Consider the following 22827-nt stretch of genomic DNA (forward strand, 5'->3'; position numbering starts at 1 on the left):
AAATAAGTTTTATTAACCAACTTAAAAATAATTCCATTAATTACTTATAAAATAATAATTAAATATTATTTAAAATTATCTTAATCTTTAAACAAAATTAAAATACTATAAATTTAAGAAAAAATAAAATTTAAATTTATTATCTTCATAAAAAAATAATCAAAGTTTCAAATTCAATTTTTAACAATATAATAATAATAATAATAATATCAGTTTTGATCCCGAATCAACGAGCCAACCGTTCATGCCAGTGGTTCCCAAGGAAAAAATGGGGTTGAAAATGATAGGCAATTAATTTTTCTCAAATATTTTGTCTTAAGGGCATTAGTGTAATTACACAAGAATTTTAACGTCTTCGTTTTCTCCATCAATTGCTAATGGGCTGAAAAATAAATAAAAGAAAAAGGAGAGACCCGTGAGCAAACTCAATACTTTAGGGGGATTAAATAGGATTATCCAAACTTCCCAGGGATTTTTGGGTATTTCCCCGTAAATTAATTTATACAATTTAATTATATATTTTCTTTTTCTTAAAAGGTAATAATTCATAAAAATTAATTATAGATACCCCAATTTTGACTAATATAATTACATCACAACTCCACCTACTAATTTTTATTCTTATTATATATAGTTTTTGTATTTTTACGAAGAAGAGCGAGCGCGCGCGAGAGAGAGAGAGAGAGAGAAACGAGAGAAGGGAACAAGAGGGCTCGAGCTCGTTTCTCTGTTCCGGCAGGTGCTTCCGCCGCCGGTGTGGTTAGCACGGCGTTCTCCACCTGAGCCTTGGTCTCATCGTCACGTACGTTCCCCTGCCGCTGCTCCTCTTTCGACGCCGGCGATTCTTTTCGAATGTGGAGTATGTTTACCTCGATATCTTATCTCGCTCTTTTTTGGGATCTCGCTTATCGATTTTGCCTCAGATCTGGTTCATTTTGCTATGCTTTTTCATCTGATTCTTTTGATACTAGTCTTATGTTATTTGATCGGTGAGCTGATGGAATTATTGATGTAAATCCTTGTTGAAGCTTAGATTGTTGATGATGTCTGTGTTTTTAAGTTGTTGTGAAGGATTTAGGTTTTTGTTTTGGATCTGGTTTGCAGATCGTGAAAATTTTGAGGCGATCTGTTCATTTTTAGTTTGATTTGGATTGGATCATAGATATGTTGATTATTTACTTGAATTCATGTGATTTTTCTCTATTTGTACTGTAGATCAAAAACTTCTCCCATGGTGATTTGTAAAGCTTTGTATTCATACATTGAATTCTTTGTTTAGATGAAATATAGTTATGAATTCATCCTCAAATTGAGTTGAATGTTGACTCAATTCACCAAAAATAAAGTAGAAAACATGATGTTTAAGTTATCAGTTAGCACGACATGAAAATAATTGACTGATTAGACTTTGTAAAATGTTCTTCTTCCAAACTAGAACAAAGATGATTAAGTGTGTAAGATGTTGCATGACTTGTCTGAAGGGCCATTTTCTTAAACAGAATAATGCTTGTTTATCGTAATGCTTCTGCAGCAACAGTTGACAGATTACAAACAACGGACTTAAGATTTTGTGATCTGCATAACAAACCCTTGCTAGATTGAGAGGGGCTCTTTCTCCAGTTTTTGTCACTTCTTTATTTGTTTTCTTTCTATTACTGATTGAGAAAAACTATGTATGATAACTACAAAAAGATTGCTGATAAATTTACCCACAAGGCCTTTGAAGAGATGTCAGCCCTTTTAAATTATTTAAGAATGTGGGGGATTGAGAAAAATAAGGATCTCTATTCTCAGGTGAGAGACTATGCCATGTCTGCAGACTCTGCGCCTTTTCCTTTATGGTGCATTATTCCTTGAAAATTTTCTTTTAGAAGTTTGGACAGCAATCTTCATTTTACAATCAAGTACCATGTCCTTGTTATATTCTTATATAAATCCAAATGATGTGTAGCAGGGTATGTGGTCTTCTATTTATATTCCCAGGCAGAAGAATGTTTGTTGTGTTAACGTCAACCTGAAGTTAGCTTGTGTTTGTGTCAGCATGAGTGTGACAATGCCATCTCAAATTTTCCCCAAGTTTCGGTCCTGATTTTGCTTGGTGTTACTTTGTTAGAAAATCTACCTTTTTAAAGGTTTGATAACTGGTTATGGGAATATAGACTTGCCTTTCCTTCTCCTTTTCCCTTTTAGCATGATTTTGCAGTTCGGATTTGCAAGATGATTAGTATGCTTTGTTTTTCTATAAAACGCGATAATGATGATATTATTGGGCCATTATCTTTTGTATTATCGTTTAATTTTACCATATTGCTATAAGCTATGAGTGCCTCTAGACAAGATTTGAGTTTGTGAATAAATAACCTATTTGAGATTGAGCTTTATGGGCATTGGATTAATATATCTTGCATTTGCTTAGCGGATTAGTTGAGATCTAAATTCATTGGAATAAAATAAAATCATTTTAATTGTTCTTTAAAGATATCAAATTATATGCTTGATTCTATTCCAATGTTTTTGTGTTTGCGTGATTAAATTTTGCTAATAAGCTCTTAGAAAATGCTATATCTGGTTGTACACCATTAGCAAGAAGCATTGGCGCCTCAATAACACTAGTGTATGGTATTTCATGATTGAGAAGCTATTTATCACTTTTTCTTAAAATTCAGAATAAATCTTTATTTATATCAAGCAATTTCACAACCATAGGGATACTGAATGGATATGCTTTTCCCCTGTAAAATTATTTTAAAACCTTTTTTTTAAATAAGTTCATTAAAAAACAAATGTTTTATTTTTTAAATACTTAATCTCCAAGCTGACTGTTCAAAAAAAATAATAATAATAAAATCTCCAAGCTGAGACAACTTTTTTGTTTTGCTAAAATGTTTGATTTCAACTTTCTTTCTTTCTTTAAATAGCTTATTGCTTTTGGAAGTTTTTCGGGAGTTGTGACAATATTTAAGTCATTAGCATAGATAACAACTATAATAGGCACATAGCCCTTTTATAAGGTAAATTAGTAAACTGGGTTATTTTATATTTTCTTTCAAAAGATATTCATTGAGGTGATTTTATCACATATGCTGAGATTGTTTTAGGGGTGGTAACCAGGTGGGGCGGGACGGGGAGAGGCCTGACCTGGTTATGTGTTAAGTCTTGAATGCCATTTATTGTGCTTTATGCCATCTATTTGCACGTCTTTATTTGTGCCTATGATAGAACATTCTCTCTGTTCAACTGAAACATAGGAATTGGGTATGACAGAATCTGAAAAATTCTAGATTTTAGCATTATATATTGATTGTTGATTAGAAGCTTTAATTGTGTTTCCTAATAACATCTTAACTTGAAAATCCACTGATCTTGGGTCAAAGAGTTCATTACTCAATGTAGAGAGCTTCATAATTTTTGGGTTCTTTACGTCTATAGTATCATGTTCCATTTTTTTTTATTTCTATAATTTTCTTTTTCCCATATTTTGTTCTTTCTTTGCTCTACTTTCTCTTTTATTCTATATTTGTTTATCGTGAAAGATCTGACTAAGTCCTAATTAGCCATGTTCCTATGAACGAATAAAATTTGTGAGATATCTATTCATATATGGTCATAGCCCTTATAACTTTTCAGCCATGACCCCAAATTGTAGATTTTTTAATTAGGAATTTGGTGATTAAACAGTCATGAAGTACAACTCACCTTTCTCCATGGAAAATTTACACGGATAATCAGTGGTAAAGTTATATCTTTGGCCAAATCTAACATAAAATGCGTATGTACAGCCACACTTACTTAAATAAGGACCAAAATATAAGTAAACAAACACAGTTATATATAACCCTACTTTTGTTTTCAAAGAATGCTCCCTATTTTAGATCTGCAAGAAGTCTGAAATAAACTAGATGTACTCTCACATTTTTCAATTTCTTTTAAAGAAATCTTACTCTCCGAATGCAATTGGAGTCAGCCTTGCATTGGAAAAGATATTTCCTCATTCTTCGGTTGATATCAGAAATTTCAGGTTTGATCTTTCTGTTGTCATTAAATTGATTTGCTCTGAAGTTTACTCACAACTTTCTGAAGAATTTTTACAACCTGCCACAACGCTGATATAGATGTGAAAACCATATCAGTATGCTTGTCTGTTCAAAAGGTGGAGGTGGGCTGCTGCAAAAATGCATGGAAATTGTTGCGGAGTTATGGCAAGCAAATTTGAAGGTCTGTTGAATCATTCACGTGAAACGTATCAGACAATTGTTTTCCAACGAAAGTTGCTATGGTTTATTTTCCTTATAACTTAAAAATAACTTAATTACAGGCAGAACTTGTTCCTCTGTTAGACCCAAGCTTAACTGAACAATATGAATATGCAAGTGAAGCATGATCTCAAATGCCTTATTGTCATAATTGAAGTTGGTCTATCTCAAACAGGTCTCGTAAGGTATATAATTTCTTTTCATCCTGTAGGAATGATGAGTGTTATTTTTCCCACTGCTAGATGTATTGTCTTCAAACAAATGATATAATTCATAGCTTCCGAAGATTGTGAAGGTGTTTGTCTCATTTGCTTTCTATATACTTTAGTAGCCTGCATTTAATTGATTTAAATCTTGTGGATAGCTTTTCTGACATACTTACAAAGATTGAGAAAACCAGCGATTCTAGTGCTGTTCTTATTGAAGTTGTAATTTATTATTTGGTTATTTGAACTATTTAGAAGCTTATTTATTATATTTTGACCTTACAGGTACATTAATATCTATGTATGAACTACTTTCTTTATAATCTACAAGTTATCATGTGCAAGTTCATTATATTGAGCTAAAGAAGGAATCGGAGGTTGGTAGGAAGCATCTTGTCAAATTTTTGACAGAAGCAATATCTGCACAGTTCCAGAATCTTCCAAATTGAAATTTATCAGATCCATATTTCTTAGGTATGAACCTGAAATCTCTTTGTTATTTATATTAGTTAAGAGCTTGTGTAATGGACTCATATCTGTGTCAGTCTATTTGATTGATATTTGTGTGACATACAAAATTTCTGACTTTATTATGTTAAAGACCATGGCAAGTGTTGCTCCCCAACAATGCCAGCCAAACATCGGTCTTGTTATGACCAATGATGTTTCAAATACAAACCCTGAAGAAGTAGTTCCTTGCATAGCACTTTCAAAGAACGATTCTTATGTGATGTCTGCTTGTGGAGGAAAGGTCTCTTTGCTCAATATGATGACTTTCAAGGTAAGCTGCTATTAAAAAAATACTAAATGAAATTTCTTGATGAGTTATCATTAATTTCATGTGATCATTGTCTTTGCAGGTGATGACAACTTCCATGCCGCCATTCCCTACTTCAAATTATTTAGCCTTCCATTTACTGGACAATAAAGGATTCTACAATCCTCCATTCCAATAGTGATAACTGGCTTAGCTTTCGAAAATATTCTTAATATTGTAGTATCTTTAGGTGCTGATGCTTAGGTATGAAGCAAGTTACTTTGTTATCGTTTCTTTCTATAGTATTTACCTTAGAAATTTAGCTGTTGTACCCCACAGTTTTCATTAGTAACATGCATGTTTTATGTCAGAAATCTGTGCTCATATCCAAGAAGTATTTTATATTGTAATTTTTTACAATAGTCATGCACTTATTGTTGTGATTGCAGCAATGTATTTGGAACACTAATTCCTGGGAGAAAAAGAAATCCAATGCAATTCAATTGCCCATTGGAAAGGCTACTATTGGTGATACTAGAGTTCAGTATCTGAGGTGCCTAACTTTGCCATGCCCCTCTTTGCCAAATGAGAAAGCGTGTGTTTTTAGAGGAGATATCATTGTAGAAAAGTTTTAGCCCCCGTGGCCTTATGTGCTTGATATTTTGTATATATTTTGTTGTTATGATGAGAGACTAGTAATGTGTGTGTGCGCATATGTTTGTGTGTTTGCTTATAATATGTAAATTGATTATAAAAAATAAGTTGTTCATTCATTAATAAATTAAAATATTAATGTTATCTTTCATGTTCTCTCAAATATATATATATATATATATATCTTTGTTTGTTTATATTAAAAACAGATTTGATTAGCTAATAAAGTATGTACTCAATTTACAAGGGTTTCAAAGGCAAATTTTTCCACCGCTATAGGTTACTAAACAATTCTATGGGACATATAGCGGCAGAAATGTTCCGTCACTATAGAATTTATAATGACAAAATTTTTTTGTCACTATAGGGATGCTAAACAAATCTAAATCAATTATAGCATCAAAAATATTCCACCACAATAGATTTTATAGCGGCAAGATTAGTCGTCACTAAAAACATATAGCGACTAAGGATTTAGAAGCTAATTGGATATCTCCTACTATAGGGGCATTAGGGCTAAAATGAGGCTTATAGCAGCTGATTTTCCCACCGCTATAAGCCTTATTTGTTTTAGTGTGTTTGATGAGTGCAACTAATATCATGTTTTCTTACCCTCAATTCATGCTTTTGCTTGCCTTTCAGCACATTTGTGTATTCGTTTGGTGTTATTTTGGATATATTTGTCAATGATGCAGGAATTAGGGAGCTCGAAGCAATTTGGAGTGAATTAGAATACCAAATGGGTGAAGATTGGAGAAATTTCTAAGTATTCAAACTTAGCATGGGTAGAGCATAATCATGCTCTGTCCCCCTAAATATCCCAGGCTCATGATGACTGAGTGATAAAGCTTGCAAGGGAGTGTCACCAGACCAAACATGATTGGAGCTTGCTCGTGCCCCTCCCCCTAGAAATTTCTGGCTAAAGTTCTTTTATACTTAACTTGCTTTTTTTCCATCTCACCTCTACTCTTTGGATATGGCTCATAGGGGAAGAACGTGCTGGATGCTCCTAGCAAGATCATTGATAAGTGCTTGTGTATAAGTATTAAGATGTATTGTTTTCTTACATTGAGCATCATTTTTATCAAATTTTATCACTTATGCATGTGTATTTGTGTTCTTTTGTGCATTTATGGTTGTGGAGATAATTTTGGAAGAAAAGGAAGCAAAACTAGATCATGGATGTGATTGTTGATCAAATTCTCAGATTCAACAAAGGTGAAGATACAAGCTGTACTCAAAGACATGTGGGTCTGTGCCAACCTCCATTGTGCTCAAGAGAATATACATAGTTGAGGGGCACAAAGGCAGTCACACTCATTTTTTTCGACTTGTGCAATACTAGCAAGAGCTTCGTCAATGTGGTTTCATTGAAGACGCGACGTGATCTACCACATAAATGTGTGCTCATTCATATAGCCTCGATGAAAAGAGTGTAATCGGGAGTATCTCGGTGAAGTATTGTAGCAGTTACCATAGCAAAATTATTGTAGCAGTTACTGTTCACAGCTCGCAGGAAACAAGTTCTAGAAATCCACACGGCCGTGTGGATGCCCGATTTCAGCCCCTATAAATATTGCTTTTTGAGAGTTATTAGAGGATCTTTTTCCCATCTTTTGCCAATCTTTGGAGGCATTTAGGGCTAGGGTTTGGAGAGACTTTGGGTAGGTCATTGGAGTGGTCCTACAGCCTTTGACATCGCGTTCCTTTGGAGGAGAGTTACTGGGGGAGCTTTCGTCGGCATCGATTCGGCGAGGTGTACTCTAGGCTTGACAAGGGAACCTTTGGAGAAGATGAGACGGCTCCACAAGACCATCGATATGGACTACGAGGGGGTTTTATCTATGGATTGCATTCTTTTACTTTTGATTTCATTATTGATTATATATTGCTCCATGGAGAGCTATACCCGTAGTGGGTACTTGGACTTGTAAACCCTAGGATGATTTTGTGTCATTGACTCTTATTATGTTTCTTTAATTGATGTTTTAATTGAGTTCCAACCTTGAATGCTTGTTGAATTGATTTTCCCTTAGAGTGACACTAGGATTGAGAATCTAAATTGGTAATCCTTGTGAATGAGTGACACTCCATTATTATTGGACAAAGCTAGGTTGGAGAGGGTCGAGAACGTGAGTTTATAGGTAGTCAAACGTCCCCTTTGTCTTTCGGTGTCATTTATCCTACCTCCATGTTCCAAGAGTTCTTTACAATCATAATAGAGTGAAGTGCTAAGAGACAAACTCCATTGAGGCTTAGTTGCGCGAGCAACAGAGTGAAGTGTAGAAGTAATCTTTAGTGTTGTGGCTAAATAGTGACTAGGGGTTTTTCGCCTGGACCAAAGGGTTAGATCTGTATTAGGAAATAGGGTTTATCACTTGGCATCCCCAGAGCGTTAAGCATCCTTACACAGTGTGAGGTGTCAAGAGTATCCCTTTCTGCCGGGCATAGTGTAGGGTTATTAAGGGTTGACCTTAGGTTTGGAACCGTGTGTTTTTGGATTTCCACGGCTCATTAAACATCAGTTAGGACACATAATAATTAGTCTTGCACTTGAAACAATAGTCCTAGGGTGAGCAATGCTCGAGTACTCCATCTTCCTATCGATTACCTCTCCTTATTTCTATTGCGTCTCTTTCTTCTTTTCTTTACTTTCATTTGCATTGATATTGTTCACTCAAAAATCACAATTTGGTTTTCACTATACTTAGATAGCAATACTTGTGTTTCCGAGCACACTATTCCCTATAGATACTACTACCCACTCACTAGGGTACTTTATTACTTTGACAACTAGTGTACGTACGGTACATAAACTCAACGGGCATATCAATCATGCTCAAGTGAAGCACGGTCCAAGCATGGCCGCGCTTCCTCCTACAGGAAATTCCTATCGAGCACTTAATCGATTCACTCAAAACTCTACCATGGAAACACGGTCTAAGCATGATTGTGCCTAGCCCGTGTGGAGCTCAAAGACAAAACTCCAATTTCTAGGGTTTGCTTTCATCTTTGTTTGGGAATTCTAATCTCCACCTGGAGAACCTTGAAGAGAGCGAAGATCAGGCTTCACCACACCTTCTAAAGGGATCAAGGATGAGTTGGAGGCACAAGAGAAGTGGGGTTAGCTTACAGAGGTCAACGAGAAAGATTATCCATGAGGGGTTAACCATCCACGATTCCCCGGGATATGAACTATGTTGTTTTGTATGCTTTGACTACTTGATTTTAATGTTTATAGAGTTCTTTTGGTTTCTTGTGTTAATCATGTGCTTGCATAACTTGATGTGTTTGATTTGCATAGTTGCTTTAGGTAATCTAGTTATCCTAGGAAAACTTGGTATATTTGAGAACCATAGATGCAACATTGCTCTTAAGCACACACTTGAACCATAGAATGTACAGTAGGCTTTTAGAATTAAGTCGACGATGCTATAACTCATAGGAATCATCTTGGGCATTGCTCTTTTTGTTGTTGTATTCTCAATTCTAATCCCCTCGTCACCACCATTGTTTCCCTCCTTTTGTCGGTTGGTTTTAATTCAACCTCAATCCAATCTTTGTTTAACTAAACAATGAAGATAAATTAGTACTTTAAGTTCGAGTCCTTGTGGTTCGACTACCCCTCATGGGGTACCACTCTATTACTTGTGTGTGATCCATGCACTTGTGGAGAATACATCGAGTGTTTTTAATATCTTTTTGCGTATGTTAGATTCAAGAAGGTGGCTAGGGTTTGGAGGCGGGATCTTTGTATTTAAGAAGAGGTTCCTACATCAATCTTTATCAATTCCATCATTGTGAAAGTTATCAAGGGAGTCACCGGACTATAATCGAGGCTCCACACCTCTACTTGATGAAGTGATTCTTTTTGAGCTTAAGGAGCTATTCATCAAAGCCAATCACTCACTAGATTTTTGAGAGGCTTTCTTCTATGGATTTTTAATTGCATTCATTAATTATTTTGATTGAATTGTATTGCTTTATGGAGTGCTAAACTCTTTCAGCGTACTCGGATATATGAACTCTTGGATTTATTCTTCAAATGATATAACTTTTACTTTCTTTAATTTGATATTGATATTGAGTTTCAACCTTGTCTTTTAATGGCATGCATTCCATTCTAACGAGAGCTCTACTATTTGTTTTAATCACACTAGTGATGTGTCAAGAGACCTACTAGGGTTAGATTCACCAAGGTTGAAGAGGGTTGAGAGGGTGAGCTTTGAGGTAGGAGAGTGTGCATTTTTCCTTCTGAATTAATTTTCCCCATCTCTGTATTCTACTAAGTTCCATGAAATCATATGAAATTTCGCAAAGAGAAAGATCAATGCCATGGTTTGTATGGGATTAAGCATCGAGTTTCTTGAGAAAGGAATTTATCTAATTTTAGGATTCTAGTAAATCTAATGGGATCCCCAAAACATCATGTAGTCATATGTGATTTAGGAAGCATTAGTTAGATTTCGTATTTCCCAAAAAATCCTAGGGGAAGCATTTCTCTGGTGCCTATTTCAAATTTGTTAGATCCTTTCAATTACTTGCGTAATTTTTCACCAGACTACTTGATTATAGTTAGAAAACAAAGAATTGATTCAAGATGACTCAAACTATGAGTTATCTTGAGTGAGTTGTGCACTTGTGGTACATGGAAGGGGTGTGTCACAAATTGACCCAAGGTTTCATCAATCCACAAGTATCAACAAACAACCAAGTACTAATTCTAAAGATGTTCACAATACAATCAAATGAAGATAACATCAAAAGTAAACTAATAAAACACCCTTGATTTTTCCAAGTACAGTGATGGATTCTTCTTTACACCCCAATCCCTTGCTAACATAGATCGAGAGAAGAGAAATAGGCTAGCTATAGATATCTCCAAATGACACCCTTAAATACTTCCTTCTTGGCATGGAACCTCCAAGATGGTAATGATGCTTGTTAACAAACCCTTGATTTTGGAGGAGGTGGTCAGTAGGAATTCTCCTTGTGTTCCTGCATGAGCTTACCTAAAAGGGCACCAAAAATGTTTACAAAGCCTAACATTCTAGCCTATAACAACTATAGAAATAGAGCATCCACAGGGCAACCCCGAGAGCATTGATACCTTGAGGATTCTTCTGGACTTGTCATAGAAACTTACAATGACACCATTTTTGCTACGAGTCAGCGTCTTTGATGTTGATTCATGCGCCATCCACGAGGCATGGATTAGGCCATGGGTCTCTTGGAAATCTCAATTTAGCTAAGTTTATTTCAAGAAATGGTGATGACTCCATGATTGTATCCACTATTGTGGATCTTGTAGAAAAACATTTTTTGTCTTAAAATTAATCTAAATTATGACACAACAATTCCTTATGTTCCCAAAATGTTCCAATAGGTAGGAATTCATAAGAAAAATAAAAACCAATTTAACCACTAAATAAAGTAGAAATGAGATGAAAATTGCATGCAAATGGTAAAGATTGTTTGTGAAAATATGTGTAAATTAGCTCTCATTAGGAGAATAATTATGTTTTTAAAGATGAGGAGATAGACTAATTTCCTTTCAATGAAAAAAACTTGCAGGCTTTTTAATGCTAAACAAGCAAAGGGCCCTTTTGATGCTAAATGATCATGGGCCCTTTGATAATTAAGGAAATAAGTTTATGGACCTTTTTGATAATGAAACACGTTTATGAGTCCTTTTTAACTAAAAAAAAAGGGCTTGTGTATCTTTTTGATAATGAAACCAACACCGCTGTAGCCTTGACGGTAATCAAAGTTGCGAGCCCTTTTGATGTTGAATAGGCTTGGTGACTCTTTTTGATGAAGAAATGTGCTGAGTGAATTAAATACCCTTTCTTGATCAAGTTGGAAAGAGTATTTGGACTTATTCATAGACTCAAACTTAGTTGAATGGGATTATTAATGAAATCAAATTAATTAATCTTTATCAATTAAATTGATTATATCAAATTCATAATAAAATCAATTTAATTAAATTGAATCAACTAAATTGATTATATCAAAATCAACTATTAAAGAAAATCAAATTAATGATAATTATTTAACTCAAATAAAACTATGTCAATCAAGCCAAATTAAATCATCAAATCGAATTGGACATTTGTGAGTTTTGCCACATTCAAATCAAAAATCTTGGTGCTTTATGAAATTTCAAATTGGATCTTTACAATTCACTAAATCTCAATTGGACCTTTGTGCTCCATCAAATCTAAGGATTAGATTTTTATAATTACTAAATTTCAAATTGGTTCATCATAATCAAATTATAAATGAAGGATTCATGGTCCTCTCAAATTTAAATCCAACCTTCACGGTCCATCAAATTCTAAATCAAACCTTCATTATATTTCAAACTTTAAATGGTCTTCACAGGTCTACTAGAAATTTTAAGCCAGATCTTCATAGTCCACTAAATTCCAAATCATATTTGACTCCCATAATTTCCTAAATGCAAAACAAGATTGTTGTAAAAGCTTGAGTTTCAAAACTTGTCCCCATAGTTCTTCAAATTTGAAAGAGAAATTTTACCGTCCACCAAATTCAAATCTAGCATTCATGACTCATCATATTTAATCTGAGCTAGCTATCAATGAAATTTAAATTAGACCCTCGTAGTTTATTAGTTTCTAAACCAAATCTTTCCAGACTGCCTAGTACAAATTAAATTAGACCCTGGTAGTTTATTCAAGATGAGTCTTTGAGATCCATCAAAACCACCATCTATAAAGACACATTCTAGACACAAAGCCAAACAATCAAAAAGGCCAAAGTCAATTTATGAACTGGATTTAAAGAATACTAAAACTTTTAAAGACCAAAGCAAATTAATCCTTCTTCCAAGAAACTTAAAATGGTCAAAGCAAACTATAGAAAAGCATTTAAAAAATCATTCTTTGGTTTAGAATATCTTTAAATTTTAGTACTATAAAACTAGCATTATTAAAATCAACTCACATGTATTTTAAATGAAATGGTCGAATTCAACTAGAAGTCGCAAATTAATCCTCTTTCCAAGAAACTTAAGATGGTGAAAGCACACTATAGAAAAGCATTTAAAAAATCATTCTTTGGTTTAGAATATCTTTAAATTTTGGTACTATAAAACTAGCATTATTAAAATCAACTCACATGTATTTTAAATGAAATGGTCGAATTCAACTAGAAGTCATAAAGTCCACAATATTTGAAATCACATAAAACTCTACAAATTATGAATTTGTGACATAAAGTTATATTTGATGTATTTTCTAAACTCTAAATATTGAGCCTATACAAAAATATAAGGATAAATTCTTAAATATACTTCATGTAATTCAATGCATGCATAATGTAGAGCACTCAACGCAATAACTAGCATTTAAATTAATATGGTTAGAATGGTAATCATGCCCTTTGCCTATGTTCGCCATTGTTTGGATAATTGAATGGGAGTAATGGTAATGATGCCCTCTGCCTGTCGTGGGAATCCTCATTCCCCCAACATGGGTTAGTGGGCATATTTAACTAATATATTTATCATTAATTAATATTTAATGATAAAAATTTATCTATTGCTAGTTACCTGTTTATTTTTTAAAAATTCATTAATTTTAGTATTTAATTGTAATTGTTGAAATTAATTGTAATTGAAGTAAATTAATAATTTACATATTTAACAATAATATAATATTAATAATATAAATTTAATAGAACAATAACAACAAAAGAAAATCATATATATATATATACAACAACGCTTAATAAGGATATAAAGGAGCAATATCTTAGTTTATATCAAAAAAAGAAAATTGAAGAATGTCTAGTTATCAAATATATGTTTTAAAATTTTTTTATTGAATTATTTTTGTGTTTTGAATAAAAAGCGCTTGCTTATTTTATAAAAGAAATATTTTTGAGTTATTTCGAATCTTATTACCTTTATGTTGGTGTGATATAAGAAGCGGAAGTTTGGTTCAAAATTCTCTATTACTGCCTTATTCTCTTTTCTTGCTTTTTAAATATCTAAACATTTTCATAAATTTTTCTTTGAATTTAGAAAATGGCGTGCAATGTAGCATCATGACATCAAAAACTCACATTCCATAAATAAAAATTATTTTTAAGCATTAAACAATGGAGATTGAACAATGGTCAAAGAATTCATGGCCGATGGCGTTGGTCCCCAACATGAAAGATGAGTGTGAGACATTCAAAAATGTCTATGACTTTTAAACTTTATTGGACTACGGGCTCAATTTAATTCAAAAATCTAGTATCTAATGCAGTATTCCAATTGAACTACTTCCGAACTAAAAAGTAGATAGCATATATTCTGATCAAGGCTTTTGATAGACCCTTAATTTTGTGTATTTCTCCACAAATGCATCAGTCATAAGCAGTATTAAAGTGTACCCGTATTTGGGGCATTTGAATCCACACTAGTTGTTGTTTAATTATCTAGCTGAAGGGATTTGATCAGTGTTGCTAATCCTAATTTAGAAGATTAAGAGCTAAAAAAGGAGATAATGAATTCAAGGTAGAATTAAGGAGATGAAATGACACCTCAAACTCAATCACCTGAAGACATCCTTGCATTTAATTTCTTGTATTGGTTATTGCTTGATCACTCTCTGCCCTTTGATATTCATAGAATAGTATAACCCCTTTGGTCCAGACAATTAAACTCTAATCCTATATTACAATGATAATTATCCAATGATTGCACTAAAGCCCTGTGAATCCCACTATTAGGTTTAACTCTAATGAGTTTGACATGATACACCCTATCTCTAAGCGTGCACTCATCCTCTACCTCTTATGTGGGACCTAACATTATCAAATTTTAAATCCTAATCATGTTTATCTAATATGCAATTGGGGCTCTCACGCTAGCATTCATAATCATGAAAAAACATAGGAGATTCAACATAAAACCAAGACCAGTAATAGAAAGAAATCAAATAAAGTTAGTCTTGAGAGTCATGACATGAGGCACCAATGAAGTTTAGCTTCTCATTGTGTAAAGAATCCTAAAACAATCCAATACAAGTGAAAATATTGAAAATATAATGGGAAACTCCCTCAAACTATTCTTCAAGTGAATTATGGTGGAAACTCTCAGATTGGAGAAGATAATGCTGTCTAGACCAATACACAATTGGTCAAAGGAGCAACATCTTCTCATCTTGGATTAATTATCTTTACCATCCAATTGGAACCCTAGCTGCCTATAGAGAGCTTGTCAGAAGATCCCTCATAAAACCTAAATTTCTGCTTTTAAACTGTGGGTAACATGCTAGTGCACAGTTGTGCTTTGAGTATGTTGGACTCATCTTGATTATTCCTAGTACTTAGGCTCGATAATTGTGTGAAAATCTGGCATCCAGGGATCCACATGGCAAAAGAGCACTCTTGTGTTCCGCTCAATAAAACATGCAAAAGCTTATGCTTTTTAGATTCTTCTATCCAAAGTTACGCATGCTCTTAACACGCAGTGCTAATGTCGTAGCTTTTATCCGAATTGACCTTTTGTATTTGTTTCACTTAGAATCATGATAGTTTTTTCTGCTTTCCTTTCTCCTAACCCATGTTTACCTTTGGTATTAAGCCCCAAAACTTCACCATATAGCACTAAAATAGAACAAATCATGCATGAAGATCAAATAATACATCGATTTACAATACAAAATATAACTATTTCATGCACTCATTAGCTGTGATAATATAATAGCATGAATTTTTTAATGCTTTATGTGAAGTTTGTGGCTTCTAACAAGGGCATGTGTGGATCTAGGTTTTTTTTGTCCCCATTTAGTTGTAAAAGCCATTCAAGCCTTGAATTCTTGGCTTTTTTCCATGCAAAAGCCATGAATTAAGGATTGTATTAAGCCTTGTTTTGTTGATGCTTCGTTGTCATCTTAGTGTTAAGAGTGGAGCAAAACTATTAGCATCCTTCTTCTACCTTTTTTCTCTCTGGGAGAGAAGAAGAAGAAGAAGAAGAAGAAGAAGAAGAAGAAGGAGAGAGAGAGAGAGCAATGAGGGTGTCGGTGGTGGAAGGAGGGATCAATGGACTGGTTGTGCCGTATGAGCTGTCTAAGTTCTACACCGATGTGGTTGAAAGAGATAACAAGAATAGATAGAGATGAGAAGTTGAGATGAGTAATTAAAGGAGGAATCTTTTCTAACTCACAACAAGACAAGTGCAACTCATTTATGGAAGTAAGGTTGTTGAGTGTTAGGGACATGCTACTTGACATGCTGCTCAAGTTGATACCAGTCATATCCAAGTGTTGCAATGAAGTGAGATTAGAAAGCCAATGATAATCATGCCTAATTTTATCAAAATAATTGCCTCTAAGGTCTAGATATGGAAGGCTCTTCATGTTGATCAACCAGGAAATCCACAAGAAATTGATATGGTTAATTTAGAGGAGTTTTTTGAAGCTACCTTTGAAGGAGAAAGAGGTCTTTACACCATTGCCTAGTGGTCTTCAAGGTTATGGCCAAAAGCTTGTGCTTAATGAAGAGAAACTAGAGTGGTAAGAGATAATGTTACTTATCACTCAGCCAGTTCTTGTTAGAAACGTAAAATTTTGGCCTACTTCTCCTCCCGCTTTGAAGATCAACCCTTTTAAACCTTGTGATATTTATTGCTTTAAGTCTAGACTTGGTAGGATTTTAATTCTTATTGCTTGTTTATATGACTTTTTCAAGGGGCCTGAAATTATTGTTCGAATTGGGTTTGGAATTTTGTGATGTACCAGGTAAGTAATCCAAACCTATTATTTTGATAAATATTAATTACAAAATTTATGATATTATTTGAATGTTTATTTATTTATTAAGAAAAGATAGTTCCACATTATGAATATTGTGAAAAATCCATTAGTAGAATTCCTTATTTTGAAATTATAAAATTTTCTGAAATTTAATAGATGGTTTATTTAAATAATTTAATTTTTTTGTCAATTACCTTTTTACTTGCTTAATCATGTGATAAGATAATTATTTTATTTCAAATATGTTTCAAGTTTTATATTTTAGTTATTTATTCTTTTACTCCTTCCAGTCAGTTGTTAATTACTTGGTAATTATTATTTACTTATCTACAAAATTATTTGTTTGACTATCCATTTGTTTATAACCTCTACTTATTGTTTAACTATATATATCTTTGTTGGTGTATTTGTATCTAAAATTTTATTCAATGTTTTGGATTCTCCTGAAAGTGGATCATGCAATTTTTTATCTAGGGTGGAGATTATAGTCTTTCTTTGATGATATATTCACTGAAATTGTGAGGATGGTAATTAGGAAATAAATTAGATCATTTGGTGACTTAGAGCTAATATTTCAAGGTTTATTCTGGCTGGATTTCTGCAAATTTGAGAATATGGCATTTTATGCTTCATGGATGGAATTGCTTGAGTGAATTTGCAAGTTATGATAAGGAGTTGAAAGAAATTTGTGGCCTAAATTCGGAGGTCGTAGACGCAAAATTTGTAGAAGATTGAAAAGTTGTAATGATTTGTCTGATCTATGTACCTGCGAAATTTCATATTTATTGGGCATGCATTCTATGAGACATGATACATTCTAATTGATATGTCCTAAAGGTATCATTGTGTAGTCCTGCAGATTTAGAAGTAAATTCTAGACTCAATAAGTCCAATTAGGCCAAGTGCTCAATATAGAAAATATCCCTAACCATCTTAACTTTCAAACTACAAATTTCAAATTTATTGGATTTGTAGATTAGGAGTCATGATCTATTAAAAAGACTTGTCAAGGAAGATGTCTCAATGGATAATATTCAGGTTTAGCATGATTTTTCTCACTCTTGGAGATTAAATTTGTTAGAGTATTAAACAAAGAAAAGGTTAAGGGTTGTCCTAAGTTTCTTACCTCAAAATATCTTTGCATTTGATAGTATGTTCTTGGAGTTATGAATTTTGAAATGAGACATGTTAGAAGTGTTAATATGCAGAGATTGTGAGATGTAAATTTACATAGTGATTGGTATCTAATAATGATTTAGGATTTTATTTATTTAATTTTGTAAGTAATTTTTCTCTATTCAATTATTTTCCCTAAAGTAGGATCCTGAAATTCAGAATTTTTGCTTATATGCGAAAATTTGAGAAAAATTGTGAATACTCTATACTTTGACTTTTGTTTTAATGATTTAGTGTATTGTTTTTTTAATTTTTAATATATAATTTATTCATTTTATCTAGTTTTTTTAAATATTTCTAAGTATATGTTAGCTTGAAAAATCTGGGAATTTTTGAACTTGTACTCTACAAATATTTTTGTATCTGAATGTTTTAGTCTCCAAATGAACTGTACTTAACTTTGTTAGTGGGAAGTTACACCCTAACCTTGTTGACAAGAATCTCTTGAAAAATGAAATTTCAGTTTCACACCATGTCCTTTCGGTGAAATAATTAACGACCATCTAGCACCTTGTCTATTCGGTGATATAATAAATGACCATTTGATATTTCTGTCTCGGGTCACCAAGGGTAAATAAATGACATATGATATCTCTAGCTCGAATCACTGAGGGTAAATAAATGACTTATAATATGTATAGTAAATTTGGAGACACAAACTTTTTGTCCTGCCTTGAAGTTGTTGTATTTAGTGATCTTATTTGCAGGCTTTAACTTTTGGCGAATGACATTTTTGGTAGCATTCTTTTATTAGAATATCATACTTTGTATTTTGTTTAAATTTTTATTTTGGAGACTTGTATTATTCTAGAATTCGGTATACTTGAAAACACACTTCTTAAATTTCCGGTTTAGTCTAATTATGCTTTCGAGACTTATGCTAATTTTTTGGTTGTTTACTATATTTTTTTATTTACAACTTTTGAAATATTGTATTTCTTTTTCTTACAATATTTTTTTGGATAATGGTATTACTTTAGAACTATACACTCTAATGGTCTATTTGTTTTGTATTTGTTTTAGACTCTATTTAAACTTTAAATTATTCTCAGTATTTTGAAATTGAGATTTTTCAACTTTGTTTATTTAAATAATTTTCAGCGGATCACTTACTATGCTAGTAAGCTTATAAAGTTGTTTTAATTTTTTTCCAAATTAAGAATGGAAGACTAGTGTGTAGTTGAGAAGCCTATAAATAAATGATGCCATGCCTTGTTGTAGAAGTTCAGTTGTGTTTATCCAACCTGGTTTCCATATTTTTGTACTTTGGACTTCTTGTACCCTTGTATTGAAAACTCAGTAGTCTTTAATCCTGTAACTAAGTTGGTTTGTTATAGTTTTGCCTTCCTTGAATTATGTTCAGAGGCCTTGCAGGTCTATTGGGTTCACTCCCTATGGGCCGGTCTGTTGCTGTTTGTTCGCACACAAAGTGAGGTTGGACTGGGTTCTGGGTGTGATAGCATGTTGATGGCGTGTTGATGATGTTCAGAAGCTAATCTCTTTCCTAGTCAAATGTTGTGGCGAACAATGGTGTGTGCACAATTACAGGCAGGCTAAAGTCTAATCACCGTTTGAAATATCTTTCAATCGTATGTAATAGCATGTTTTTTTTGAGTGTACATTGGTGTGCATGCTAAAGTTATGTGTATTAGCGATCTTTTCTTGTAATATTCCTTTCTGTATGTGCTTTTGTAAGTTGAAGAATGAATGGAAGATGAGTAGATCCTTTTTGTTTGGTTGAATCCCATCTCTCCCTTATTAACAATTAAAGCCAAAGTAACTCCATTTGCATCATTTAATTAGAACAATTTGAAGGATGCTACCTTGTTTTGTGTTTTCTATGAAGTGTATATGAGGTTTTTTCTTTTGTTATTTAAGTCCATAAAATAAAAATATCATCTTGCAATCTGCGTTAGATAATGAAGTGACACTCATGGCTTATGGCTTTTCCATCTGAAAGAAATAAGGATGTTCTTAGATATTATGTTTCTTTCTATTATTGCATAAATTTTAGCAAGTGGAGTATACTTTGTGGTGGCAATTAATCTTGCACCATTTCTAAGGTAAGTGCATGGATGCACAAACATATAAGTGAAGATCGATTGAGTATTTGTCTTATTGTTGCTAATAGATGTGACTATATGCGATGAGCTTACTTTTGTATTATTGTTGTGTTACCAATTAAACATAAGAGTTTTATGGTATTGTCTCTTTACAGCTTGTTGACTATACCTTTTTAACCTCGATTCTTTATTGTTGTCATGTTGCTAATTAAGTGAACAAGTGCATATGAACTCAGTAGTTCTAGTGTTGTCATCTAATAAATATTTAACTATACATGTTAATGGATTTTGCATTGATGCCATGTTGCTAATGTAATATTTTTTTATTGGATCGATGCAAATTGGTCAGGTAATGGGAAATTTAATTGTTGTTTTCTGTGTTGGTTGTGTACTGCCTAGTATTAAGTTAATATGATTTTTAAAGTAATTGATAAGTGCTTGTGTGATAAGAATGCAAAGTGTTCTTTCCTTATGATGAGCATTACTTTTATCGGGTTTTAACACTAATATGTGAGTATTTATATTACTTTCATGCATATAGGTTTGTGAAGTCAATCTTAGAGAAAAAGCTAATGTAGATCGTGAGTGCACAATTTGGAGGAAATCTTGAGAAGGTTCAAACGCCAAGTCATAAGTCGGGTTCAAGATGCTAGAATGTGTGCCAACCTCCTTGTATTCAAGCAAGCACAATGATTTTGACGGGCACAAAGGCAGTCACATTGTAAGTATTCCGGCTTGTGCATGTATAACAAGATTCCCACCAAAGCGGCCGTTCATTGAAGAAGCAAAGTGATCTACGACATAAACGTTTGCCCGTTTACGTTACCTCGATGAAAGCATGGTTTCGGGAGTGTTTCGGACCGGCGTTGTACCAGGGTATTGTAGCAAAAATGTAGCAAAATACTGTAGTAGGTACTGTTTACAGCCGGCCGAAGAAGGAGTTGGCCAGAGAAGCCACACGGGCATGTGGAAATTCCATACGCCCGTGTGTTAATTCCACAAGCACGTGTGGAATATCCACAGGGGCATGTGGATTCCCAATTCCAGCCATTTAAAAGCTGATTTCAGCCCCGATTTCAGCATTCTTTTCTCCATCTTTTCACCAACATGAGAGAGAGCTGCTGCTTGGGTTTTGAGAGATATTGGCTAGGGATTGGGAGAGGTTCTACGGCCCCGACATCGTAGGCACCGATCCGGTGATGTGTATACTGGGCCGAACAAAAGGACCTTTAGACGAGTAGAGGACTCTCCACAAGACCATCATCATGACTATCGAGGGGGTTTTCTATGGATTTATTGCTTTTATATTAGATTTCATTGATTGTTATTAGCTCCATGGAGAGCTAAACCCCCTAGTGGGTACTTGGATTGTGAACCCTAGGATGTCTTCATCTCATTGAACCTTGTTATTATGCTTTCATTAATTAATATTTTTATTGAGTTCCAATCTTGAATGCATTGATTGTATGAATACTCCCTTAGAGTGACACTAGTGTTGAGTGTTCTTGTTTGTAACCCTTGTGAGTAAGTGACGCACCACGAGAGTTAGACAAAGCTAGATTGGAGAGGGTTGAGAGGGTGAGTCGAGAGGTAGTGGAGTGTCCCCTTTCCCCTCCTTTGTGATTTATTCTACCTCCAATTCCTCGAGTTCTTTGCAGTCATAGTAGAGTGAATGGGCTAAGGGATGACATTCCGCTAGGGCTTAGTTGCGAGTGCAATGAGTGAAGCGTTGAAGTGATGTTAGCATCTACGGCTTAATTGTGGCTAGGGACCTTCCGCCTGGACCAAAGATTTAGGTCTACATATAGGAAGTGGATTTGTCACTTGGAATCCCTAGAACTCATTGCAATTCTTTACAAGTGCAAGGTTGAGAGATTGTTCAATTTCTCCTCCGGGAAATGTATAGTGTTAGGCATGGTTGACCTTAGATTTCTAACCATGTATTAAAGGATCTCCATGACCCATTAATGCATTAGTTAGGAAGCGTAATAGAGGGTTTTTGCACTTGAAACGATTGTCCTAGGCGGATCAATATCCGAGTATCCCATTTATATCGATTGCCTTACCTCTCCTTTACTTGTGCTCTCTCTCTTGTCAATTTTACTTTTGTTTACATTATATCTTATCACACAAATCACTATTCATATTTCTCTTAGTGAAGAAACAATTTAAGTATTTTTACTCCCTACTCCCGCGTGGATACGATACCCACTTACCTTGGATTTTATTACTTTCAACAAACCCGCACTTGAGTGGACAAACGCAAAGGGCGTTATCAAGTTTTTTTGGCGCCGTTGCGGGAATAGGCGTTCAGGGATACTTTGCATTTTGTTTTCTTAGCTATTTATTTATTCATTCTATTTCACATCTTCTTTTCTATCATCGTACTGATTTGTTTTCTTTCTTTTTGTGCAACTCCAGGTTCATGACCTGAGGGAACCCCTCAATATTGATTGAAGGAGATCCCGAGCTTGAACGTGCACTTAGAAGAAAAGGGAAAAAACCTACGCAAAAACAGTCTAATCTAGGTGATTTTGAAATTGAAGGGTCAGATAATATGGCCGAACAAAATGAGCAACAGAGGACATTATCTGATTATGCCAGACCTTCAGTATTGGGGACACAATCGAGTATTTCGCGTCCCCCGATTACAGCTCAGAACTTCGAGCTGAAGCCGGCATTCATCCACATGTTGCAGCAATCCGCACAATTCATTGGTTTGGCCGATGAGGATCCAAACATTCATATAGAGAACTTTCTCGAGGTGTGTGATATGCTCAAGATAAACGGGGTGATAGATAATGCAATCAAGTTGAGAGGCTTCCCATTTTCCTTAAACGGGAGAGTGAAGCAGTGTCTACACTCATTACCTAGAGCATCAATTACCACATGGGAGGAGATGGTAGAAGCTTTTTTGCCCGTTATTTCCCTCCCCAAAAATCTGCA

At 34.1% G+C, this 22827-nt stretch overlaps 2 protein-coding genes across 4 annotated transcripts; both read left to right on the plus strand.

The window, feature by feature from the left end:
* Positions 1 to 244: 244 nt before the first annotated feature.
* Positions 245 to 4398, plus strand: LOC120254373. Its single transcript, XM_039262515.1, has 5 exons — positions 245 to 287; positions 654 to 859; positions 3933 to 4018; positions 4131 to 4215; positions 4316 to 4398. Exons 1-5 carry the CDS (start codon positions 245 to 247, stop codon positions 4379 to 4381), a joined length of 486 nt encoding a protein of 161 aa, XP_039118449.1. The 3' UTR covers positions 4382 to 4398.
* A 192-nt stretch (positions 4399 to 4590) lies between these two features.
* On the plus strand, positions 4591 to 5952 carry LOC120269243 (protein TPR1-like). Of its 3 annotated transcripts, XM_039276677.1 has the most exons (3): positions 4591 to 4933; positions 5061 to 5240; positions 5666 to 5952. In XM_039276677.1, exons 2-3 carry the CDS (start codon positions 5064 to 5066, stop codon positions 5849 to 5851), a joined length of 363 nt encoding a protein of 120 aa, XP_039132611.1. In that variant the 5' UTR covers positions 4591 to 4933; positions 5061 to 5063; the 3' UTR covers positions 5852 to 5952. The 3 variants fall into 3 exon arrangements, with proteins under 3 accessions (XP_039132611.1, XP_039132678.1, XP_039132546.1); XM_039276744.1 differs by lacking the exon at positions 4591 to 4933 and having other exon boundaries at positions 4942 to 5240; positions 5320 to 5952; XM_039276612.1 differs by lacking the exon at positions 4591 to 4933 and having other exon boundaries at positions 4942 to 5240.
* The last annotated feature ends 16875 nt before the right edge of the window (positions 5953 to 22827 follow it).

This window comes from Dioscorea cayenensis, chromosome 1, assembly GCF_009730915.1.
Source record: "Dioscorea cayenensis subsp. rotundata cultivar TDr96_F1 chromosome 1, TDr96_F1_v2_PseudoChromosome.rev07_lg8_w22 25.fasta, whole genome shotgun sequence".
Lineage (NCBI taxonomy): Eukaryota > Viridiplantae > Streptophyta > Magnoliopsida > Dioscoreales > Dioscoreaceae > Dioscorea > Dioscorea cayenensis.